Here is a 23,901-nt window from a genome sequence, read left to right on the forward strand (position 1 = left end):
TGACGGGTGCAGAAAACTCTATTTAAACAAAGAATGCTGTTAGATGTCCTGCTCCTGTCCATTATTTAAGAATGACTGCAACATTTCACCAATACAATGCAGAATGACTTATTACACTGGCGTATTTTCATTTGTATGAAAAAAGATCATCAATCTGAAACATTAACTCTGTGACACTCCAGATACTGCTGGACCTGTTTGGTTTGTCCAGCAGCTCTTGTTCTAATTTTAAATTTTCACTCTTACTAGGAAACATTAAAGTTACTTAAAAAGCTTAAGTTAAATGGATTTTTAGTATTTTAAGAGTTTATGTATGAGGGAAAGGTAGTACAACAGACTGGCTTCTAAAAAAGTATTAATATAAAATTTCAGTGACAAATGTTCCATTTTTAAACAATAGTTTTGTAAATGTGAAAGTGTCACTCAGAAGTGGTACTGGAAGGGAAATGGATTTTTGAGTCTTTGAGAACTTCCTGAGAAAAATGGAACAGTATCAATGATTAGTGTAATTATCACAATGAGTGGAGCAATGGTGACTGGGATTGGCTTTGAACAATTGATTATCTGTAGTCGGGGAGAGTTGTTTACATCAGAAAGTCACTGTACGCGAGGTAAAACGCATTAACATGTTAGGAATAGAAAATACAGTATAGGGCTTGATCAGGTAGGGAAAAGAAAAAGACAGATAGCATTTGCTGCTCTGCCTTTTATGACTATGACCACATTATTTGGAAAATCTGACTGGATGAGGAGTTGGAATCAAAATTTGAGAAGGGGAAATCAAAAGTTCTATGATGCATGCAATGCAAAATATAAAAGGGCGATCCTTCCTACTCTTTTCACCTTCAATAAATTCTACTTCCTTCTTCCCAGCTCAACTATTTCAGGTTCAGTTTTGACGACTCAATAGTGGATGGTACTCACTGCCAAGACACCAACATGCCAAGTAAGTGAAGTGATTGAAGTGTAGAGATACACCTGTTTGCAGCATACTGCAACAGGAGAAGGTTAAAGGCATAAAAATAATTTAAGAAAGAAAGAGCAGCAAAAGACTTTATGTGGTATAGATGGACATCAGTTCACAAATTCTAAATGCATGGATTTACAACAACCAGTCGGCATCCAGATAGACACAGAAACCATAGTGAATGAAAATCATTAATTTTGTTCCTGGTGATGGCTGAGGGATGGATACTTTTCCGTAAGGCTATGGCGTCTTTAATACACAAGTCAACAGATACATATTATCTCAATTTAACAACATCCCAGACAACAATTTTACTTCAGCATTGTTCTGCAGTACGAAAATGGAGTGCATACTTACACCTTGAACACAAAGTTGACTTAGGGACACAAAATGCTACCAACTAACCTGAACTTATAGTAAAGTTAGATCAAGTCATTTTGTATCACAAATGTTGACTTTGTTTTTGCACAGTGGTATTGCAACAAATGACAATAATGCAAGATTAGCCCATTTTTACTGAACAGAAACCATTGACACTGTTGACCAAATCTGTTACACCATACCTTGCAAGCGTCTGTAGATAAAGGCATGGATATTTACTGGGCATATCATCAGAAATGCCTTCTTTCAAACTTGGAAGATGTGAGTAAAAAGGTCTTGGGGTATGGTAGCAAAGAATATTTGGTTCTGCTGCACTACTCAGTGACAGCAAAAACACGGCATTTGCTTTAATCACTTGATGAGCTTCCATAGAGGGCAGAGCTCTTGGGGTCTTCACTTGCACAGGCTTTTTTCTGGCTTGTTTAACCTGTAAAAGAAAATATACTAACATTAATAGAATGCCATTTGCCTAAATTAGGAAAAATGGGGAACTCAAGTATTTTTCACAGAAATTCAAGAGGATAAAAAATCTATTTGATATCAATTATCACATTTTGTGAATAGATTTATTAATGCAGATTGGAGAATTCTATTTATTTTAGTTCTGATCAATTATCAGAGTGGCAATAAAATAATCTACATTTTACTTCTTAAAGCAAACTTTTCCAAATAATTGAGGTTTCACAAGACGCATACTTTAAATCAGATGACATGGCTCCTGGTATTAAAAGGCAGAACACCAGCTTTTCTTCAAACTACTTATAATGATCCACTTTTTTTTTTACGATTAGTTCCATTACAATGCCACGAAGGTGGGTTTGGAAATAAAATCACCAGTATATCAAAAATACAACCAAACTGTTTACTTCCACATGCAGTACTTCAAATGGTCATGTATTTATACAGTGCACAGGGTGTCAATATAAATTGTGAAAAATGTACAATTGGTTCAGACAAGCAAGCACACATTTCAATTTGGCAGGATTGTAGAGGACACACCAAGTTACTTCCCTTTTTCTCCAATAGCAAATTACTGTGTGTGACAAAGCAGGATTTCCAGACAAAACAAACTAGTTAAAGCCTAATTCAAATTACTTATCATTAACAGAATCCATTATTTTAACTCAGAGTTGGAAGACTCTTCCTAAAAGATTAAAATTACCATACAACACTTAAATGGCCAAAGTCTTTCTGGTCTTAAGGCTCCTGACGAGAACATTTCAGTGGCATAAGTTGCAATGATGCTCAATAGCGAAATGGAATATAGTCAGACTGTGAATGCCTCATTATGTTGGGTTGCATGGTGATATGTAGGCACTCTGTTTTGTTAACTATTCTGTTTAACTAGATGGGAATATCAAACAAGATGACAGAGTTAGCATTTTACAGAGGATTTCCTAATGTTCCAGATTTTACGTTTAGATTTACAAAACCTCTAGTATTTAGCTTTTAGATTTATTGGAGGAGGAGGATTGGTTTGGGAGCATGATGCCGCCCTGACAGACAGAATTAAACATTGCTTACTTAGTTGGCTACAAAGATCCTGCATAAAATTTCACAACCTCAAGGCAGTTTTTCATCTGCCATAAATTGACATGAATTTATCAAGAACACTCAAAAAAGCCAGGAGAATGATTAATGACATGGAAAAATACACACTATTCACTGTGAGGAATATTCATGAGGTTTGGTATAAGAACTATTGTTGTGGCGACTAGTTTTATTGTGAAAACTAGCTTTCCTAGAGCTGACTTGGAAGCCTATGAAGTGTACAACATGGAACATTGAATGCCAAAGTATAGACAGATCCCCATAAGACACACCCATGTAAGGCACTTTCACAAGTAATACAGGTTCAAAGATTCATAAAAATTTGATAATGAGCCACTTGATTCGAAAAGTCACCTGTTGAGTACAATACTTCCTATATTTATGCCGCCTAATGTGGAATGTATTTTGAGCACATTCATACATTTACTCAGAAACAGAATGCAAGCAAAATAAGAATGCTTGAAAATGTTAGGGTTACACATCTCACATCTATAACAAAATTCCTTACTAAAAAAGCTTGTGAACAATTTCTACCAACGAATAGTAACTAAATCTACTTCTGACACAAGCTCTTAAATCTGAAATAACACAGTGGGATGCAAGTCAGCAGTGTGCTGCTCAAATCACTTTTATAGGGCACAGAAGTTCATTTTAAATGTATGTCTAAAGGAAAATATACCTTTTCACGTGCTGCAGCTTGTTTCTCCCGGAGGTATTTTTCTCTGCAACGATCACATACAAGATACCAGGTGCTTCCTCCAACACCTCCATCACCACAGTTCCCTGCCCATCCACCACAGAAGTGACCAATGCTATTATAACCCTGTCCTCCAGCATAGCGACCACAGCCTTTCGCAAACAAAGAGAGAACAAATTCTTATTACAGCTCAGAGATCTAACAAAATTAATTAACTTCATATTCGTTGGGTATCAAATTTACAAACAACTGAACGATCTATGTAGAATTAGGGATAATGACAAGGCAGATCACAACAGACATCAGCAAGATATATATTGGTGAAATGGATACAACATACAGCATGTCAAGTTTAAATCAGAGAAGCAGCTATATGAACTGCATGGCTTTAAAGGAGTGTTGGAATAGAGCACCCTGAGCTTGTATGCACAGAAATCTGAGAGAGGGGCAGGATAAGTTGCAGAGCTGCTAAATGCAAACATATGGTGCATACAGAGCACTGAGTACATCAGCAATGAAGTTAATTCGAGAAGAAAATCAAGGTTGACTCTCCAGTCAGTTCTAAGAGGATTCTGCACTGGGATGAGGTGACATCATTTGGATGGGGCATTAAACCAAGGGCTCTACCTGCCTGGTCAGGTGATTGGAAAAGATTCTATGGTACAATTTTGAGGAACAGGAGCTTTGTTGCTGGTGTCCTTGGTGATATTTATCCAAGTCAATATTACAAGTACAGATGACCTGGGCATAATCCAATTTCTTTGTGCAGGAACCTTCAATACACCATGAAATGCTTTGTTACAATGGTGACCACAAATCAAAAGTTGTTGTTTCGAAAACATTGAGACATTCAGTGATGGTAAAAAAAAGTCCAGAATCTTCAATATATTGGTTAAGCATCATTTGTAACATTAGGTTTGACACTGATCTCTACATATCAGAGAAGATATCCAAGCCTCAAAAAAGGTGCAGAGGAGATTGATTAAAATTATACAAAGATGAGAGGCTTTAATCTTGTAGTGACATCAGAGAAGCTGGGGGTGGCATGGAGGAATGTCACTGAATGTCTCAACGTTTCCTCAGTTTATCAAGAACTGAGTAGAGTCAGAAGAAGCAAGTGCTACGAGGAACTGACATAAAGACAGATCCTTATTTATAAAACTTGAGGAAGTAAAAAGTACTTGGGGAGAAATACACCTGTACAACAAGCCAACAGATCAAGGTCCAGAGGGGAAATAAAAATCAATTCACAGGATGACTTAAGATTTGATCTTCAGGAGTGTGAAATATTTATAGTTACAAAAAAAAAAAAGAACGAAAGGCAGGAACAGATAACACAGCTCAAGCACTTAGACAACATCTGCTCAAAAGATGGTTACTGCCAAAAAGACATCAGTTAGAATAGCAATGACAAAAGATAGATTCTCTAAATAAAGTGTTGCTTGGAAAAAACATGAGTAGAGATTTTATGAAAAATGATCAAGACTCAGATTTGGAGTGTCACGTTCTACAGGTCTGAAAGAAATAGACCTTGTGAAAAGTAAACAAAGATTAAATGGTTGGGAAATGTGATTCTGAATGGGAATGCAGAAGGTCAGTTGGAGAGAACTCAAGAGCAATGAAGGAGGTCTCAGGATGGCAGGAAAGAAGGATTTTTAGTCAGTCATCAAGAAACAGCAAAAGTGGATTGGAAATATTCTAAGATGAGGAGTTTGGTGAAGGTGGTAACTGAAGGAATAGAGTAATGTGGACCAAAAGGAAGAAAGAGAATAAAAGAATGTTAGAAAACTTGAAATTGAAAAGGGAAGGCTCCCATGAGCAACTGCAGAGGAAAGTTCAGGACGAAGATGCACAAAGAAAAGAAGAAAAGCACCTCCCCTTATCCAAATTATTTGGCATAGGCTTAATAGGCCAAAGGGCTTTGTTCTGTGCTGTATTATTCTATTATGCTATACCAAGGGAGCTGTAGGTTAACTTCAAAAGAATTCAGTCTCCCAGCTAATCACAAACGCAATACGATCACTATTAATGATTAACGTGTTGCGAAGTTTAATAGAAAGGTAGGGAAGTTGCAATGATTCTTACTTTTATCTGCTTTTCCTACAATACCTATTCACCTGTGAAAGTCAGATGAAAGCAAGATCAGGCTCAGCAGTGATGCCTCCTAACATATTTGGCACTTAGATTCTTCTACTGATGAAGATGTGTGGAGACCATGATCAGTCCATGTAATCAGCAAAGCTGAGGAACTAGAAGCCATACTAATCCGACCAGCTCACAGCATATTAGATCTTAGCCGAACCAACGGTCAAAGAGGAAAATTACAATATAAAGTTGTAGATAGGGGCCTTTACAGATAGTTCCTGACACTGGCAAATGACATAGCTGTGTGAATGCCAGCAATGGGGAGCATTGTAAGTTGGTGCAGAGGTGGACCACAGGCTTTCTTAGGAGCCAGGGAGGCATCTCCTGTCACTTACCTTGAAGAACCAGCAGTTAGATTCAACTGCTAGATTTTCTACAGTTTAGACCTACCCCAGGCATATCACCACAATATGATTTTGGTTTATTAATTAGACCGAATAATTAAATGCCTTTTTGGGTGAGTAATTTCTGCATCTTAAAAAGAGGCCAGACATGAGTTGTGTTGCCTCATCCTTATATTTTACATCCTGTTTTCATCCTCAACCTTCCCAAACATCTTGCACCTCTCAGCTGTAGGTTAAAATAGAAGCCACCTGTACTCACTGATTTTGGGAGTTACTGGAGGGCAGCCTGCTTGCATCTGTGAAATATTTGTCAGCGAGAATCAGAGAATACAGAAAGGTCAGAAATAAAAGCAGTTGGAAATAAGTAATACAACCATGAGCTCCCATTGACAGAAAGAAGCGGATTCTGTCTTAATATTATAAAAGTTCAATGATGAAGATGATAGTTACACTGAATAACTGAGTTTTGAAATATACAGACAACTGCGGAGCAACAAAGATCAAAATCTGATTTTAAGTACTACTATATTCAAAATTGATAACTGTTTGCCATTTTCACTCGTCTAAAATTCAGTGGGGTTTTTGAACTGAACCCAGTGACCAAGGTGCATATACATTTTGAAGACAAATAAAAGCAAACTTACTTGAGTTGTAGATACAAATGATATTTTTAAACTGGATTAACCAACAAATAGTTTACTTACCTGGATGAACTTGTCTCATGTGATAGGTTACTGGATATTGATGAGATTCACCACACAGCTCACATATAGTGTCTTTCTCAGGGCCTCCCATTGCTAGTTGTGCCATTTCTCCAAAAAGATTTCCTCTGGGTCTTGCCTCTGCTTTGTCTTTTTTCTTCTTTTCTTTCTTACTCTTTTTGTTATCTTTTTCATTTTCTTTTTTCTTCAAGATGGCACTTGAACCAGGGCTAGGAAAGATCATATTCTGTGTGGCTGCTTTTATGGTTGCCATTGAAATATCCTCCCAAAAGGCAACAAGATGCTGCAAAGTAAGAGGCAAAGGGGATCTATTCTTCATAGAATGATGGCTCACAGTTTCATAGCCCATTGAATCGGACTTTCCATCTTCATTTTTTTCAGGCAGTGGGGGCTCTTTAAGCATTGAGAGCACCTTGTTTTTATTAATGCTGCCCATTTTTGATATGTCTGGACCATGTGGAGAAATATTGAACATGTTTAAAGCAGATGATATTTCCAATGAATGCCTATTCTTTAACTTAGTCTCTCTTTCTTCAATACCTTGTTGGCTGTGAAGACTGCTTCTCATTGGCGCATACTCTTTACTGAGATCCGGATTGAATTTCAAGAAAGATGAACATGCCATTGCATCATGGACAACCCCTTCATGCCACAGGAAAGCTGCAAATACTGCACGAGCACATTCTGCAACAGATGGTGACATTGCTTGCTTTGGTGGTTCAGCAGAACAATTACTTTCATCCTTGAAAATGGCTCCCATTTTCTCCTTCTTGGGTCTAGTGTGTCTGCCAGTAATCTTCCGACTCATTTTAGGAGATGACCTAGTTTCCTGCTCTTCTTTGGGTGGGGCTTTTCCTATGCTGAAGTGGACTTTTGGTGAGGAGTCATCAGGATTCTGCGTTTCAGCTATTTTTTCAGAAACTGCATGTGAATTACTGGTTGTTGTCAGTGTGCTAGATGTACAAATCGCAACTATCTCACTGTGAAGATTTTCTTGCACTACCTGAGGGGATGGCGTTCTGTTCTCTGTGTTGGCAGCAGTTTTTGCCTCCTTGGGGAGTAATTTTGGTTTAGGTGAAGTTGATCGACCTCGCAGAGGCTCCATCAGAGGAACCTTTTTCTTACGGACTGTATCAGGATCCAAAGTGTAGGAGTCAGATTTTGATCTCTCTCGTGGTGGATCCAATCTAATTTTTGTCGCCGTGTTGGCTTTATGAATTAAGTTTCGCTCATGAGGAGAAGATGGCCTTGGAGAATTAGGGCTCGATGGGCTGCCTTTCCCACATGATAACTTTTGTTTTGACAACACTGAACGTGATCCTGGTGTTGGTGACTCTGCCCTTAGTCCAGCAGTGATCTTCTCGTCTGTTTTTAGTGACTGTAACGTGTTATGATTTGGAGAAAGGGATCTACTATGAGAGTCTGATCTCAATTTGGCAGTGTCTGATTTAAGCATAAGGGATTCGTTTGCAGACAAATTTTCTGCATTTTTTGTCTTTGTTTGCTCTGCAGCAGCCTTGTTGATCCGACCTTCAATCTTCTGCAATCGATTTTCAGTTTTGTGTTTGCAGGACAAATCAAAGGTTCCAGATAGTCTTCCGGAAACAACACTTCCTTTCTCACCTGAAAATTATTTTGACAGAATTAATTAGTCATTCACTACTTTTATGTTTGAAATAAAAACAAAACAAAACACAATGTGTGCATGTCGCTCCAAGCTACACACCAGCCTGACTTGGGTCAATATGGTTTTTCCTTTTCTAGGACTGAGTCAACGCCCTGTGAATCCCTTCCTAACAGCATCATAAATGCATCTACCCCATGGACTACAGTGGTTCAAGGCGGCACACCATTTCCTTCCCAAAGACAATTTAGGATGGGTAATATATAGTGCCCTAGACTCCCATGAGTGAATTTTTAAAAAGTCCATTTCAATATAATTTTTGCTGACCAGCTGCAAAAATTAATGAAATTCCAGGACTAAAAGTACCATATTTGAGGAATAAAGAGTAAAATTAACATACAGGTAATTTTCCTCCTGTCTTACAACAATAATGGGTTTGCTTGAGTAGGAAGCATCTCAGGTCAAACTTCATAAAAATAAATACTTTTTTGGTTTAAGGCTCCATTAACAAAGACATATCAATAAGAAGGGTATACAGCCACAGTTAACATTATATGAAAATAAACAGGATTACTGCTACAAATGCTAAGCTAATGATTGTGGTAGTTGATTGACAGGGTCAAAACCGCCACTGGTAAACTAAATTTTTATACTGCTACTCCCCATATTTTCAAATGAACCGAACCATAAAACAGCAGCTTGATTCTTTTTTACAACGTTGTCCACAAGACTTTGGATTGATCTGAACAACCATAACATCAAATATTTTTAAAAATCATGAGGTGAACCTTGTCAACCACTTCTCCTTCATCTCCATGCCTATCCTTGGAAGCAAACAGTAAATGGAAAGCACTGAGCTTCATTCAAAGTTTTACAACTAAAACCCATGTAGAATATTGTGAAAATATATCTTGGCTCTTCTGCAAAATAGTGAAATACTTGGCTCGAGAAGTTTTAGAAGGGCAAGTGCATGAAACAATAAATAATTCTGCATTTTAACATGCAAAATATTGGTAGAAACGCAAAAAAATGAAAAAAATACTTTCAACATAAACCCATAGGCAAGAGCTAAAGCACCACTATTATCCTCTGCTAGAGTCCAGCAGTCTTATAATCAGTTTTTTTTTTTAAAGTCACTACATGCATACCCACCCTTTGACTTCAGAGACACAGAGCAGACACCTGACCCAGGCCCTGAAGGACCATTACTTTTGCATGAGCGCTCACGTGAGGCAAGGCTGCGTGATGAAGGGTCTACAGAGGAAGACATTAGCAGATAAGCAGCAGAGGTTCAATGACAAATGCTTCAGCAGCAAAAATAAGCAAAGAAGCACTTTACAGAGTGATTTACAAGTAAAACACAAACTTCAATAAGCTGTATGTTTTCAAACCAGGTACAAGTTGGGTTTTCCTTTCCAATTTTAAGTCTGACAATTTAGTGGCACATGTTGGGACATTGTCAGAGCTAATGCAATGGAACCATTTTAAAAAAAAATGTTCTGAATAAGGAACATCCCAGACTACCAAGTAACAAAATGCTGTAAAACGTGCACTGAAGACAAATGTTTCAAAATTCATGTTTAAAATTAAACTTATTACTGTACTGATAGAAGACAGTATATAGAACCAAAATACTAAAGCAACAGGACAGAGTATATGTTAAGCAGCTGAGGCAGACAGACTTACTCAGAAGCTGAGGTTGAGACTGCGGCAAGGAAAGGGGTTGTCCAAACACAAATGGGCTGTGAACAAGGGAGGAGGAAGGCTTTGCAGCTTGACCAAAGACGCTAGAAGCTGTAAAGAAAGGCTGTGACTGAATGGTATTCAGTATGGCACTCAGTTGATCACCTGCGGCAGGCAAAATTAAGTAAGACTATGTTTGGCTTCTTCACCCCCTGAATTGATGCATTCCAATGATATTACACTGGTATGAAAATATGAGGAACATGAAACTACTTTTCATACTGTCGTACAATTACTCAGCAAGTTAAAACACATACATTGAATGAACCACAATCTATAATCTGGCCTCAATTACTGCAAACCCGCTTTTAAAGTATGTGTGACAATTCTTCACTACTAGGATACTAAAGATTAAGACTACATCACATCAAAATAATTAAAATAAGTCAAGACGACGAATGGATAGGGTGAATAGCCAAGTATTCCCCTGCACACCCCAAAGTAGGGGAATCCAAAACTATTGGGCATAGGTTTAAGGAGAGAGGGGAAACACTTAAAAGAAACCTGAGGGACAACTTTTCTGGGGAAGATGGTAGTGTATAAATGAGCTGGTAGATGAAGTGGTGGAGGCTGGCACAATTATAACGTTTAAGAGGCATTTGGATAAGTATGTGAATAGGAAGGGTTTAGAAGGGATAAAGGTCAAATACTGGCAAATGGGACTAAGAGCATGGATGTGTGTTAAACCAAAGGGTCCATTTGTATGCTGTGTAACTATGTAAATTCTTCCAAGTCATAATCTTTTTGACTTATTACTATTTTCAGATTTTATTCATAACTAACATTGAGAAAATTAAGTGTGGATTCCACTCATTCTGCTCTTTGAGGTGCAGTGGTGGCAACAATGCACTAAGTGTCTCCACCTAAAGGATCTTTTTGATTCACAAACAGAACTTATGAACACATCTCGAAGTCCTGCAGTAGGTGTACAGTATTCTGCCATTAGAAAAATTCTCAATGACTGGAGCAACTTCGATAGAAGGCAAATGCTGCTCTTTCCCAAGTTTCCTCAGTAGCCATTTTAACTAGGATCTGCTCATTCTCAGATGCTTTCCTCTTCTGACTATCTTCAATTCTGAACACTAGTATCAAATACCCTTTCAAGTGGCTCAAATGAATCTCTTAAAGAGTATAGTATTGGGACATTCTTAACAGGGAGGTCAGGAAGGCACAGAGACGATATGAGATGGCCTTGGCAAATGACAAATTCTGTTTTGGTTTAAAACAAAGTGGTTTGACCAGCTGCATCTATCCTAGAATATCCACTGTATACCTGCTTAAAGCAACTAGCAATGTTAGGGTCTGGGCTACTTTCTTGAAGTGCTTTTAGGGGGTCTGGCCTGGTCCATAACACTGTATCCCAGGAGTTTGTGGGAGGTGAAGGAAGGAAAGTGCACGGTCCCTTGCAGAAATATTTGTATTATCTATAAATATGGGGGAGGTGACAATGAGTGGAGAATGGCTAATGTTGTGCCTTTAAGAAGGGATGCAAGGAGAAGCCTGGGAATGAAAGACCTGAAAGTCTGACTTTGGTGCTGGGAAAGTTGTTGGAAGTGACTCTGAAAGATAGGATGTGTAGGCATTTGGAGAGACAAGGAATGATTAGGGACAGTCAGCATGGTTTTGTGTGAGGGATAAGTGTCTCACAAACATGATTTAGTTTTTTTGAGGAAGATTGATGAGGGCAGAGCAGGAGACATTGTTTATTTGGACTTTAGTAAAGCCTTTGATAAGGTTCTACATGGTCGATTAATTAGTAAAGATAGTTCACATGGGATTCAGAGTGAGCTTTCCAACTGGACACAAAACTGGCTTAATGACAGGAGACAATGATGGTGGAAGGTTGCTTTTCAGCGTGGAGACCTGTGATCAGCAGGTGTTTCACAGGGATTGGTGCTGGGTCCACTTTTGTTTGTCATTTTTATAAATGGTTTAGATGAGAATATAGAAAGCACAGTTCGTAAATTTGCGGATGACACCAAGATTGGAGGTACAATGGACGGTGAAGAAGGCTATCTAAAATTACAAAGAGATCAATTGGGTCAATGGGGTGAAAAGAGACAAACGAAGATTAACTTTAATAAATGTAAGGTATTGCATTTTGGTAAAACAAACAAAGACAAGACTTACATAATTAAAAGCAGGTCCTTGGAAAGTGTTGTAGAACAGAGACACCTAGGGGTTCAGGTACATAACTCATTGATGTTTGCATTACATATAGATAAAGTGGTTAAGAAGGCATTTAGCATGCTTGCATTCATTGAGTAAAAGGAGTTGGGACATCACGTTGAAGCTACATTGGAAATTGGTGAGGCCTCTTCTGTGTCAATTCTGATCACCCTGTTATAGGAAGGATATTACTAAGCTGGAGGGGGTTCAGCAGAGATTTATCAGTATATTTCTGGGAATGGAGGAGAGACTGGATAAGCTGGGGCTTCTTTCAATGGAGCATTGGATGTTGAGAGGTGACTTTATAGAGGTTTATAAAATAATGAAGTGTATAGATAAAGTGAATAGCAGGTGGGGATTCAAGACTAGGGGACATATTTTAATGGAAAAAGAGGAGAAAAAGTTGAGAAAGACATGAGAGGCAACTTTTTCTTTCTTTTTACAGAGTGGTTTGCGTGTGGAATGAACTTCCAGAGGAAGTGGTGGATGTGGTTACAGTTACAACGTTAAAAATACATTTAGGTAAGTACATGAATAGGAAGTGTTTAGAGGGATATGGAACTAGTTTAGTTTGGGATTATGGTCGGTATGGACTGGTTAGACCCAAGGGTCAGTGTCTGTTCTACATGACTCTTTAACTTATTCTGCAAGGAAAAGAGTTCCAACTTTGACAATTTATCCATGTAACAGAAGTTCATCCCAGAACAGTCTTCCTAAATCTTTTCTCAGCCTGTTCTGAAGCCTTCATGTCCTTCCTAAAGTGTAGTGCCCTGAATTGGATATGATACTCCAATTGAGGCTGAACGAGATTTTTCTGAAGATTCAATTACTTCTTTGCTTGTGTGTTCTAAGAATCTATTCAGAAAAATAACAAGATACTGAATTTTATTCAGGATCTATTCTTCAACCTCCACTTTACACTTGTCCATTGTTTATGTTCAATCTCATTTTTCTTAGCAAAATATACCATTCACCCTTTTCTGCATTACATTTCATAACTCAATACTTCACAATGTTTCGGGGGTCAGGGATTTCACTGACACTGTCTTACTGTATGCAGTCCTTCTCCCGTGTCTTAAATATTTATAGTTAACCTTGCTGAGTAATATGGAATGCTCATGTCAGCTTCAATCGACTGTGATGCTTTAACAGGAGATTCCAATTGAAATATGATCATCAATTTGGCGGGCTGCTAGCACCTGAATCAGAAATAATATTTTTCAATATATGCTGCAAAAGAGAGACAGGAACTTAACTAATGATCCATGCACTGAACTCGCTTTTTAACCCAACATTGTGGTATCTCAATGCTCAGTTTTAATTTGTTGCCACTGAAATTTCTATAGTCAGCATGGCACCTACAGAGAGAATATATTCCACCACACAGGTTTCAAGCAGCTTTTGAATGACAATTAAGGGCCAGACAGCAAAAGCCCATCTGCACACTCAATTTCACAGAGATGACACCATTCTGAAATCAGAAGTAGCCTGCTGGAGAGGACAATTCCCAAAGCTAGAAAACAGACAACTATATGATAGAAAGCTGTGTTATATACAAAATAGAGCTTTCCTTAAATTGCTGAGAAATGCAATGCGCATAGTGAAAAACCAATTGCCAAAATATGATCCCTATGTTAGGACAATTTGAGAAAGCTTGGTGTGAGTGTAACCTGCAAGGAGAATGCAGAGATACTTCAGTGAGATTTGGACAAGTTGAGTGACTGGGCAAATGTATAGCAGATGGAGCGTAATATGGGTAAATATGAGGTTATCTACTATGACAGCAAAAACAGGAAGATAGATTATTTGAATGGCAATAGATTAGAAAAGAGGGAGGTGCAATGAGACCTGTATACCAGTTTCTGAAAGTAAGTAGGCAGATACAACAGGCAGTGAACATAAATGTTATGCTGACTTTCATTGCAAGAGAATTCAAGTAAAAAAGCAGGGATATCTTCCTGAAATTATGTACAATGTTGAGATCACACCTGGAGTACTGTATACAATCTTGGTCTCCACGCTGGAGGAAGGATACTCTGGTTATGGAGGAAGTGCAACATAGGAATTATTCACATGAGTAAATCGGAAATGGCAGGGAGAGATTGGATCAGTTAGGAATATATTACTGGAGTAAAGAAACAAACAGGAGGGAAACAAACCTATAAAATTTGAACAGGCCTAGACAGGGGAAATGCAGGAAGGTTGTTCCTGCTGAGCAGGAAATCCACAAAGAGGAATAACAAGCTATGGATATGGATAGGCCTCTGAATTGAGATGAGGAAACATTTCTTCCCCCAGAGAGTGGCGAGCCTGTGGAATCCCCCGTCACAGAAAGCAGCTGAGGCCAAAACATTGAATGTATTCTAGAAGGAGTTAGCAAGATCAAAAAATGTGGAGAAAGCTAGAACAGGGTACTGAATTGGATAATCAGCCATGATTATATCAAATGTCGAAGCAGATTCAGTGGCTGGATGGCTGCTCCTATTATTTATGCTTTTATGAAACAAAGTGACTCTTTTCACAAAAGGTTATCCCTGTTCGTACTCTTTCTTTTGCGTGGGGGGGGGGGGGGGGGTAGTTAAGAGGAGGACAGATAATTAGAAAACAATTTGTTGCCTTGGATGTTCGTTGTACATGTGTATTTCAATTTTTCCAAAACTGTGGATGAGTTGCAAATATGGAAGCAATCATCCTGGAGGCATATTCTGACAATTATATACTTCAAACTTAAGAAACAGAAACAAAGATTATGTTCGAAAGTACAGCTCCAAATAGATACAATAACAGAATGTGAACAGAGAACCTCGGATTACTTCTGCAGAATAAAAGACTAGATATAAAACGTTCTCCTATAGTGTCATAGTTGAATTTACAAAGGAAATCTAACTTCTCAGTGACCTTGGTTTAATTTACAAAATAACTCTAGTGCAAGTCACGCTCTGCAATGTAAATACATGGACTACTTTGAAGAATCCTGCAGCCTGAGTATACAATAATAACTTTTGAGCCCCTGGTCTAAGCATCAGCTGTAACATACACAGGGGCTTAAAAAGATTTCGCTGTGATCAGCTTCTAAAGAGATTGTGCAAAAGTCTTTGAGTTACTTGGAAGCCAGAAGTTAACTGTAAAGGTTGCAAAATAACTTGACAATTTGATCTCTACTACCTATATCATTTGGGTTAAAGTCTCAAAAGATGAAAATAATGGCAATCGTGCAGAATCCACAACCCGACCTTGCCCTGACTGTTTAGGATTAATTAAAAGATTTGTTTTTAAAGAACAGGTGTATCAGAAGATGCTGTGTGGTGACTGTGTGTTTTGGCCCAGTGGTCTCCACCACAAGCTCCTTGTGATTACTGGATGTTGGTGTGACAGAGGTTCCTCATTTTCTATTCCTCAACAAGAACTCAAACAGGAAGTCATTTTGAGAAATTTCAAGGTGCTCAATCTGGGGAAACACTACAATAGGTATGAAGGTTAAATTGATCCAAGAGATAAAATGCCTGACTGAGAATGAGTTCAGTGAATAATCGATGTCCAACTGCAAGATGGTAGAAGTAGTGGGTTTTCAGGTTCCATTAAGATCTTAATAGCCTGAACTTAAATCATACCACACAGGAGGAAGTGTTAATCTGATGCTCAGTGCTTTTCTACAAAACGCAGAGGGAAAATTAAATATTCCACTTAATGTTACCAATCTACTTCATGCTTCTCTTGCTAAGCTCATAAGTGCTAACTTTAGATCTCTACTTGGTCTGAAAATATGTCAGTTGAGATCCTTGCTTTCCAGGGACGGTGTTAAGGTTATGAACTAGACAAAGGAGCTCAACTAAAAAAAATTTGCAATGGGCAGCATGCTAATGTGCAAAACGTTACTATAAAGCTTGACATTATACACATAACTGAAACAATCAAGTCATGATGAATATAAAAATTAGTTTATTGAATCATGGTGTGCTTAAGATATCTTCTATACATGGAAAACAAAAAGATAGAACCTTTACATTACAGTCCAGTAATTCTGGAAGTCAACCAACAAAGAACATAGACAAAATAATTAGATTCCTCAAACATGCCGCCAGAACCAACTTAAAATTTGGAATCTTCCAATAAATTTTATTTGGATGCAAAATGAATCAAAATTGCAAGAATGGTCCTGTAAACTACATTATTCAAATTTCAAATTTAAATTCAGTTTTGAACTCATAATATTCCAATTTTACAAAGTTATGGGCAAATGAAGCTCAACAGATTCCATTGAATTAGGAAAATAAACAAGCTTTATTTTGGAAGGAGAATGGAAGACATTACCTTGCCATAGTTATTAAAAATTAATATTCCTTCCTACCTTTATTCGAATAGTGAAAAGCAAATGAATACTCCATAATATTCCCCATCATAATACCCTACACTTACCAGGCTCAGTGAATGATCCTATGCCAAGGTCTGCAGTGATTTCATCTTTAAGAGAAAAGTTTGGGATACAATTAACAAAAGCTTTTTAACACAAGTTTATAAACTGTTGTTTTAACACAAAATGGAAGCAACGAGAGTGAACAAGAAATAATTAAATACAGCATACAATAATATGACTCAAAGCCAATGTATATAAACAAGGCACCACAGAATTATCAACATTTGCTTTGAAAATTGCTAGTGAGTTTTGGGATGCACTTTTGAAAGGAGTGCAAGTAAACCTGGACTAGAAAGACTCTTTCATTCCAAGCAATTTTCTGTACCAAGAAAAGAGAGTAGATTTTCATTTTCAGCATTAATTAGCTCAAGTACACATATCTTATCACTGGAAATGGTGCATGGATTTCCAAATCAGTATAACTGTTAAACATAATGATGTGTGATGATTTTTCCAATCAGAATCAACATAAAACAGTGTGTTTGTACCTTCAGTTTTCTCCAACTTGCTAGCATCATTCTAACGGCAAAGGTGCCCTCTCACCCAGGGTCCAAATTAAATACAGGTATAATAGATTGCCTTCAATCTTTTAGTTTGGAAAGCTAACACCGTTGTGCATGACAGCAACAGGTCTCCAAAATGTATACGACTACATTATTCTGGAGCACACAGAAAATAACCTACTTTATCTGTTTGAAGAAACCTATTGAGCCCTATTAAGAGCTATATAGGGATACTTTCACTTTGAGGTCATTAATCAGGCTGCTAGACATGACCAGATCTAGAACAGCCTTCTCTCTTTCAAGAAGCATTATAAAACAAAATAGCACAAAGTTGCATGGGGAGAAAGATGAGGAGACAATCAACAGCTTGATCAGAGGTTTTAGAGTTAAAGTAGTATTTAGATTTTGACAGTGTTGCCGAACAAAGGGACCTGGGATGCAGATGCATAGTTCGTTAAAAGTGGGAGTTGCAGGTAGACAGTGGTGAAGGCAGCATTTGGCATGCTTGCCTTCACTGGTCAGTGTACAGGAGTTGAAGGTCATGTTGTGACTGTACAGTACATTGGTGAGGCCACTTTTGGAATATGGAGTTTAATTCTCGTCTCCCTGCTTGTAGGATGGATGTTGTTAAACTTGAAAGGGTTCAGAAAAGATTTACAAGGATATTTCCAGGATTGGAGGGTTTGAACTATAGGGAGAGGCAGAATAGGCTGGGGCTATCTTCCATTGAGTGTCGGAAGCCAAGGGATGACCTCATAGGGGTTTAGAAAATCATGAGGGGCTTGGAGAGGGTAAATAGCCAAGGTCATTTTCCCCAGGGTAGTCAAATCCAAAACTTAGAGGGCATAGGTTTAAGATGAGAGGGGAAAGATTTAAAAGGGACTTAAGGGGCAAACTTTTCATGCAGTGGGTGGTGCATGCATTTGATGAGCTACCAGAGGAAGTGGTGGAGGCAGATACAATTACAACATTTAAAAACCATCTGGAAGGGTACATCAGTAGGAAGGGTTAAGAGAGATATGAGCAAAATGCTGACACATGGGACTAGATCAGCTTGGGATACCTGGTAAGCATGGATGAGTTGGATCGAAGGATTTGTTTCTATGCTGTATATCTCTTATGACTACCTTTGATTTAACATCTTCAAGATCACAGAATGAGACACACACATGGGTTTAGGGAGGAAATTCCAGAGCTTAAAGGATTTCTGCCAACAAACGTTACTATAAATGCTATTTCAGAGACTGAATTCTATTTCTTTCTCTTTATTTATGAACCAAATAATTCCAATTAGAAAAGGAGAGAAACACAGAACAGACTGACTCGAATGAAGCAGCAAAACAAAACAGGGCAATATTTACAGTATGTGGATCCCCTCTACCTAAATACATGATAATTTTCACATACCTTTAGCATTTGCAAGACTGTAGTCAAATCCTTGAGTATTGTTTCCACTTGCACTCCTGTTGAAAGCAGGAGCTGTGAAAGGACTAGGTGGTGGTGTTTGAGGTGCTTGATCCAGCAGTGCTTGTTCTGTCAAAGAAAATTATTTTAAGCAATTTTTGGCAAGATTGTAAACTAAGTTAGGGCAGCTTAATAAAATTAACATTTGCACTGGGGTCAAAATTTACTAGGCGTAATCATGGTTTTAAAACTGCGGTTTTCTGCTGTATTGCTTGGAAATTGAAGTGCAAAATGCTTACATAAATATTTGAGATTACACTGGAACAAAGGAATGACAGTTTCTGTGTTACATTTAATCCTGAATACCTGCTAGAGGGGCGTTGAGCAAAAAGGGGAAAAGAACAACCATCATATAGCAATGGAATATTCTTTTCAGAGTATGTTTTCGAGTCCAAGGCCTTTTGACAAAACAGATGTCTCATTTTAGTATGAGATTTTAATGGCTCAGTAGGTGAGTTCACATTGGGAAGGGGCTCTAAAATTGAAGCCTAACAACAATATTGTGAATTATGTTTCACTCTTGGTAACTTATCTCATCTCTAAGATACACTAGAAGGTAGCAAGCTTGAACTGTATCAAATTCCTGAGTGTAAAAACATCCTTCAAGCTAAGATCCTTCTTTATATACTTCTTTACATACTTCTTACAAACATATTCCAAAAACAGTAAACACATTATATCACTTCACCTAGTAGAGAGCAATAAATATGGAGGAATGCTTGCTACCTAAGAAAATAAATCTACCTTTTGCAGCCTCCATTCTGTTGACATTCATGTACTAAGTTATGAATTGCAGAGCTAGTTTCCAAGGCTACCTGCCCTAAACATGTCTCCCTACGAGGCTTTGTTTAATTCTGTTTTATGTGCTCCTCTGGAGAGAAGCAGGATTCAATGATCAGTGAAGGCACCCCTGGGAAGCTCTTACCAGGACATGATAAGTGTCACAATGGATGGTTCTGCAGCCTTCACCTGATATTCTGAAAGACTAGTTTTTGGAACTACTTAGTATTTTGATGCTTTCAGCCAACTCTTACCAAAAAGAAAGACACTGTACAGACATGTTAAGGTCGAAAATATTGGATTTTCCTAAAACAAATCTCTGCCCAAGACCGTGACAGATTACACCATAGATAACTTTAACCGAGCAGGTCTTTGAACCACAGCCTGCCTCACCCAGTCATAACATCTTTCTTTATTACGTGACTCACTGAATAGGCATGATGTGTTCCTGCACGGATTCTCACAGCTAAAGGAAGATCACCACTGATGCTCCTCAAAATAGTGGCAATGCTGGTGCATTACCAGCAAAGGTTGGGCACAACTAAAGGAATTGAACCACAATTGTTTTATACCTGTTTTTAGAAAATGAGCTCTGCAGATTAAATAGTTATCACCAGACTGAAGACAGATGCAGCTACAAGATACTGGTGAGAAATAAGAGAAAAAACTCTAGTACAAGTACATCATAAAGGAATAAAGTCTTCCCCACAGAAAAAGTCATGCAAGACTACAGGCTGTAAAGTGTGAATTAATAATTCGAATAATGAAATAATTTTAATGGAATTGTTATTTCAAGTGGCATTCTGAGAGATTCAATTTGTACTTTTGTATGTAGGATCACAAATAATCAGCTTTAGCTTCCAACTTTGAATATGTTTTGAAAATACCACTGAGAACAGAATTACTTTGGCACAAAGTGATTAACTGAATAATGAGCACCTACCCTCTTCGTGTCTGAGGTACTGATTACCACCTCGGTCTCTGGCTAAGGACCAGGCCTCACCTTCACCGCTTTCACAGAATTCCACCATGGTGTTCTTATCTAGCTGGATCCATATGCCCTCGTGATTTGCCACCTATTATACAAACAACACTTTTGTCTTGCTCCATATTTAACAATAGAATTTGGGTGCCTGCAGAGTTCAGACTGTTTAAATATTTTACATCTCTCAATTTAAAATGCCTTAGCTTGGAAAGGTCTTTTATAGCCTAAAGATTATTACACTGTGGTGTAAATTAAAATGCTGAATACTTAGGAAACAAAGTCGGAATATGATAGCCTATTGAATTTCTGAATTTTTAACCACTGACTGCTAAAATGCCACTCTGATTTTAAACACAAAAGGCTGGAATTTGCTGGAGCAGGGGTACACATGGCACCATGAACAGTTCAGGTTTTCCTCTCACCTTTCGCTTGAAATGAGTTTAACTTGCAAATTGATGGAAGGAGCTGATACTAGGTGGAGCACAACATGGCACCCAGGACTTTGAGTGGATGATGGAACCAATATTGTCTCAACCAATTAGGATAAAGGACTAAGAAATAAATAGAATGGTATAAGGAGCAGGTTGAAGTCTCACCTGCTTCTGAACTGTACAATAACACATCTAACTAGGTTGATTAAACAACGGGTCTCTTGTGGTACAGTGTTAGTGTCCCTACCTCTGGGCCAGAAGGCATGGATTCAAGTCCCATATGCTCCAGAGATATATCAAAACATTTCTGCACAGGTTCATTAAAAAATATGGAGAAATAAAGAGAGGAAGAACTGACAATGAGGACAAATTCACTATCAATTTAGGTGCTGAGAAATGAAAGGAAGAAATGAGATAGACAGGAAACAGAAATGTACAGTGGGTAGGAGGGGACGTCTGGAAGAACATTTGAGCAACACCTGACAGAATTCCATAGTGGGGATTGCAGGATTGCACACAGATCCATGAAGGAAACCTAATACATTTTGGGGAATGGAATGCTTTGGGCAGGATGGATTTGACAACTTATGGAAGTGAAGGATGGGGATCAAGGGATGATTGTAGATCCTTATTATAGGTGTGCATGGACAAATGGAGTGGATGGGTGTCTTCAATGGGAAAAGGGCATCCCACCCCCACCACATCATACCCTCCCGCCCTCCAAATGATGATAGTGTCCACAATCTTCTACTCTGTTAAGCATCTTGTGAAAAACAGAATACCTACTCACCTCCTCACTCCAACCATTTTATGGCCTGGATAGTGTAATGTCAGGGTAAACTGAACTTGGAACGAGCTCAAGCAGCTTGCAATTACTTATTTGCATACAGTAGGCTGCTGATTTCCCACCTTCCATATGTTTGGTCATTATTAGCAAAGTGGTGGGTTTGCCACTTGACCTATAGTACGCCCCTCACCACCACCACCCCCTCACTCTCCACCCCCAACTGCAGACAAACATCCAGCACAAAGAGAAAAGAAACAAAGTGGGAAATTAAGAATTTAAATTTTGTGAAGCTTCAATACTTAAAACTGAAGGACACTGTACCATGCACACAACCATGGATAGGTTACTCAATTTTAAAAATTTAGAGGTGACAATCATTGAAAGTCATTAACAATTATTATACACGATTGACATTTTAGTCCCATTTCATAGTTAACAAGAGAACTCTGCATAGCTTCGATTGTTTAAATGTTTTGTGTCTCTATCATTTCTATGTTTGTTCAGTTCTGATAGCAGGTCATTGTTGATGAAAACAAGTATTTATTATTAATAGTAGTAACTACATGATGAAGGCAGTGGACAATTAAGGAAGCAAATGCAGCACCTTCACTAATATCATGAAAAACAAATATGGACACTGCTTTCACCATTTGCAATTCACAAGGTACCTTTTCCTTGTCACAAGTTACTAGCCAATTGTTCATGAACAAACATTCAAAAGTTGGTGCTATTCACATGCCATCATATTTTCAGCAAATTCCAGCCCAACAGATTTTTTATTAAGAAAAAGGTCTTAGAATTATTTCTCATGAATGTATCGTTCTTGAATATTTCTTTAAAAACCATATTTCATAAATAAGGATCCGCGATAAAGATTTATTGAGTGTAAGTACAGGATTCAAAATGCGTGAATTATAGTTTTCACTGTTTCACTTAACACTCACTACAACTACTAAATTTAGAATAAATTTGACATTTAAATTACACACTCAAAATTGTTAGATTCTGTGAAATATAATAATTTCAGTAAAATCTAACATAACACAATTTAGATGCTTAGTTTTGGCTTTCAAATTATAAAAGGAGCAGCCAGAATATATTTACCAAAATTTCTGCAGCAATTTGAGAGATACAGGAATAAAAATGTATTTTTTATAATTAATTTGCAAAGACAATCCAATAAACAAGAGTTAAATCAGTAAAGAAAATTAGTTCCTTAAGTGTAGAATACACAGAAGCAAATCAAATCAAAGCAATAGATCATGTTGAATCATAGGATTTTTCAGCTCAGAAGCAGAGTACGAGCCTTCAGATCACCAAATTTGGTTAGCACGGTATAAAAGCTTCCACGATTTGTCACAGCACCCAAAGGCATCATTTCTAATTTTCTTAATGAAGGAATTATACCAATATCAGATGTCCTCTTATAATATTATGCAAAAGCTTGAGAAGACATCAAATTTGCAGCATTTGCTCTAATGTGTTGATTGGTACCTGCAATAACACTTTCATGAATCCATACCTCGCCTAATGCCTTGACTCTGTTCCCAAGAACTAACATTCCAATGGGGATACCTCTAAGGTTAGGGCAGCTCCTGATGTTGTGCCCTGAAGGCCCAGTCTTCACTACCTTATATACTCCTGGTCCGCCTTGCAGGAACATCTTTTCCTGCTCTTTCAACACTACTTCATGGGACCGACGTGAATTTACTTCTCTGAAGTAATCATCAGTGATGGATTTAGGCTCCTGGGAAGAAAAAGCAGATAAATTTACTGTGCTAACTGTAACCTGTTAAAATTAGTTTCTGAAGTGCAGAATAAACAAAAGTAAATCAGAAAGCAAAGACTTCTCATAATAAGTTCAAGTCAATGCACATAGCATTTCTGCCACAGAACACGAGAATATAATACTTACCTTCATACAATGGATTAAGTGTCTTTGCTATTTGCGTGCAAACACCAAGAAATCTTAACAGTCAAAAAGCAATGTGGGTCAGAAAGCAGCCTATGTGGCATTACCAAGTGCCCCAGGATCCCCTCTCAGTCTCTATGCTGCCCGACATCCAGTACTGGAGGAGATAAAACGCCTGAAGGAGGGCTTATGCCCGAAACGTCGATTCTCCTGCTCCTTGGATGCTGCCTGACCTGCTGCGCTTTTCCAGCAACACATTTTCAGCAGAGATAAAACTTCCTC

At 38.0% G+C, this 23,901-nt stretch overlaps 1 protein-coding gene across 14 annotated transcripts in view; it reads right to left on the minus strand.

Moving 5' to 3' along the window:
* mycbp2 (MYC binding protein 2) overlaps positions 1 to 23,901 on the minus strand; it is a 256,550-nt gene that overhangs the window by 51,910 nt on the left and 180,739 nt on the right. For 9 of the 14 annotated variants that reach the window (XM_087987962.1, XM_087987958.1, XM_087987960.1 and 6 more), the window contains 9 exons: positions 23,230 to 23,454; positions 20,448 to 20,580; positions 18,668 to 18,793; positions 16,760 to 16,804; positions 10,118 to 10,279; positions 9,584 to 9,685; positions 6,790 to 8,430; positions 3,579 to 3,748; positions 1,531 to 1,775 (listed from right to left, as the gene is read on the minus strand). In XM_087987962.1, the coding sequence (XP_087844088.1) occupies positions 1,531 to 1,775; positions 3,579 to 3,748; positions 6,790 to 8,430; positions 9,584 to 9,685; positions 10,118 to 10,279; positions 16,760 to 16,804; positions 18,668 to 18,793; positions 20,448 to 20,580; positions 23,230 to 23,454 (2,849 nt within the window). The remainder of the gene's footprint in view (positions 1 to 1,530; positions 1,776 to 3,578; positions 3,749 to 6,789; positions 8,431 to 9,583; positions 9,686 to 10,117; positions 10,280 to 16,759; positions 16,805 to 18,667; positions 18,794 to 20,447; positions 20,581 to 23,229; positions 23,455 to 23,901) is intronic. The other 5 variants (XM_087987970.1, XM_087987966.1, XM_087987961.1 and 2 more) reach the window with 3 other exon arrangements.

The sequence above is a fragment of the Chiloscyllium plagiosum genome, unplaced genomic scaffold, assembly GCF_037043375.1.
Source record: "Chiloscyllium plagiosum isolate Xiang-an unplaced genomic scaffold, Cpla_swu_hap1 HiC_scaffold_6, whole genome shotgun sequence".
Classification (NCBI taxonomy): domain Eukaryota; kingdom Metazoa; phylum Chordata; class Chondrichthyes; order Orectolobiformes; family Hemiscylliidae; genus Chiloscyllium; species Chiloscyllium plagiosum.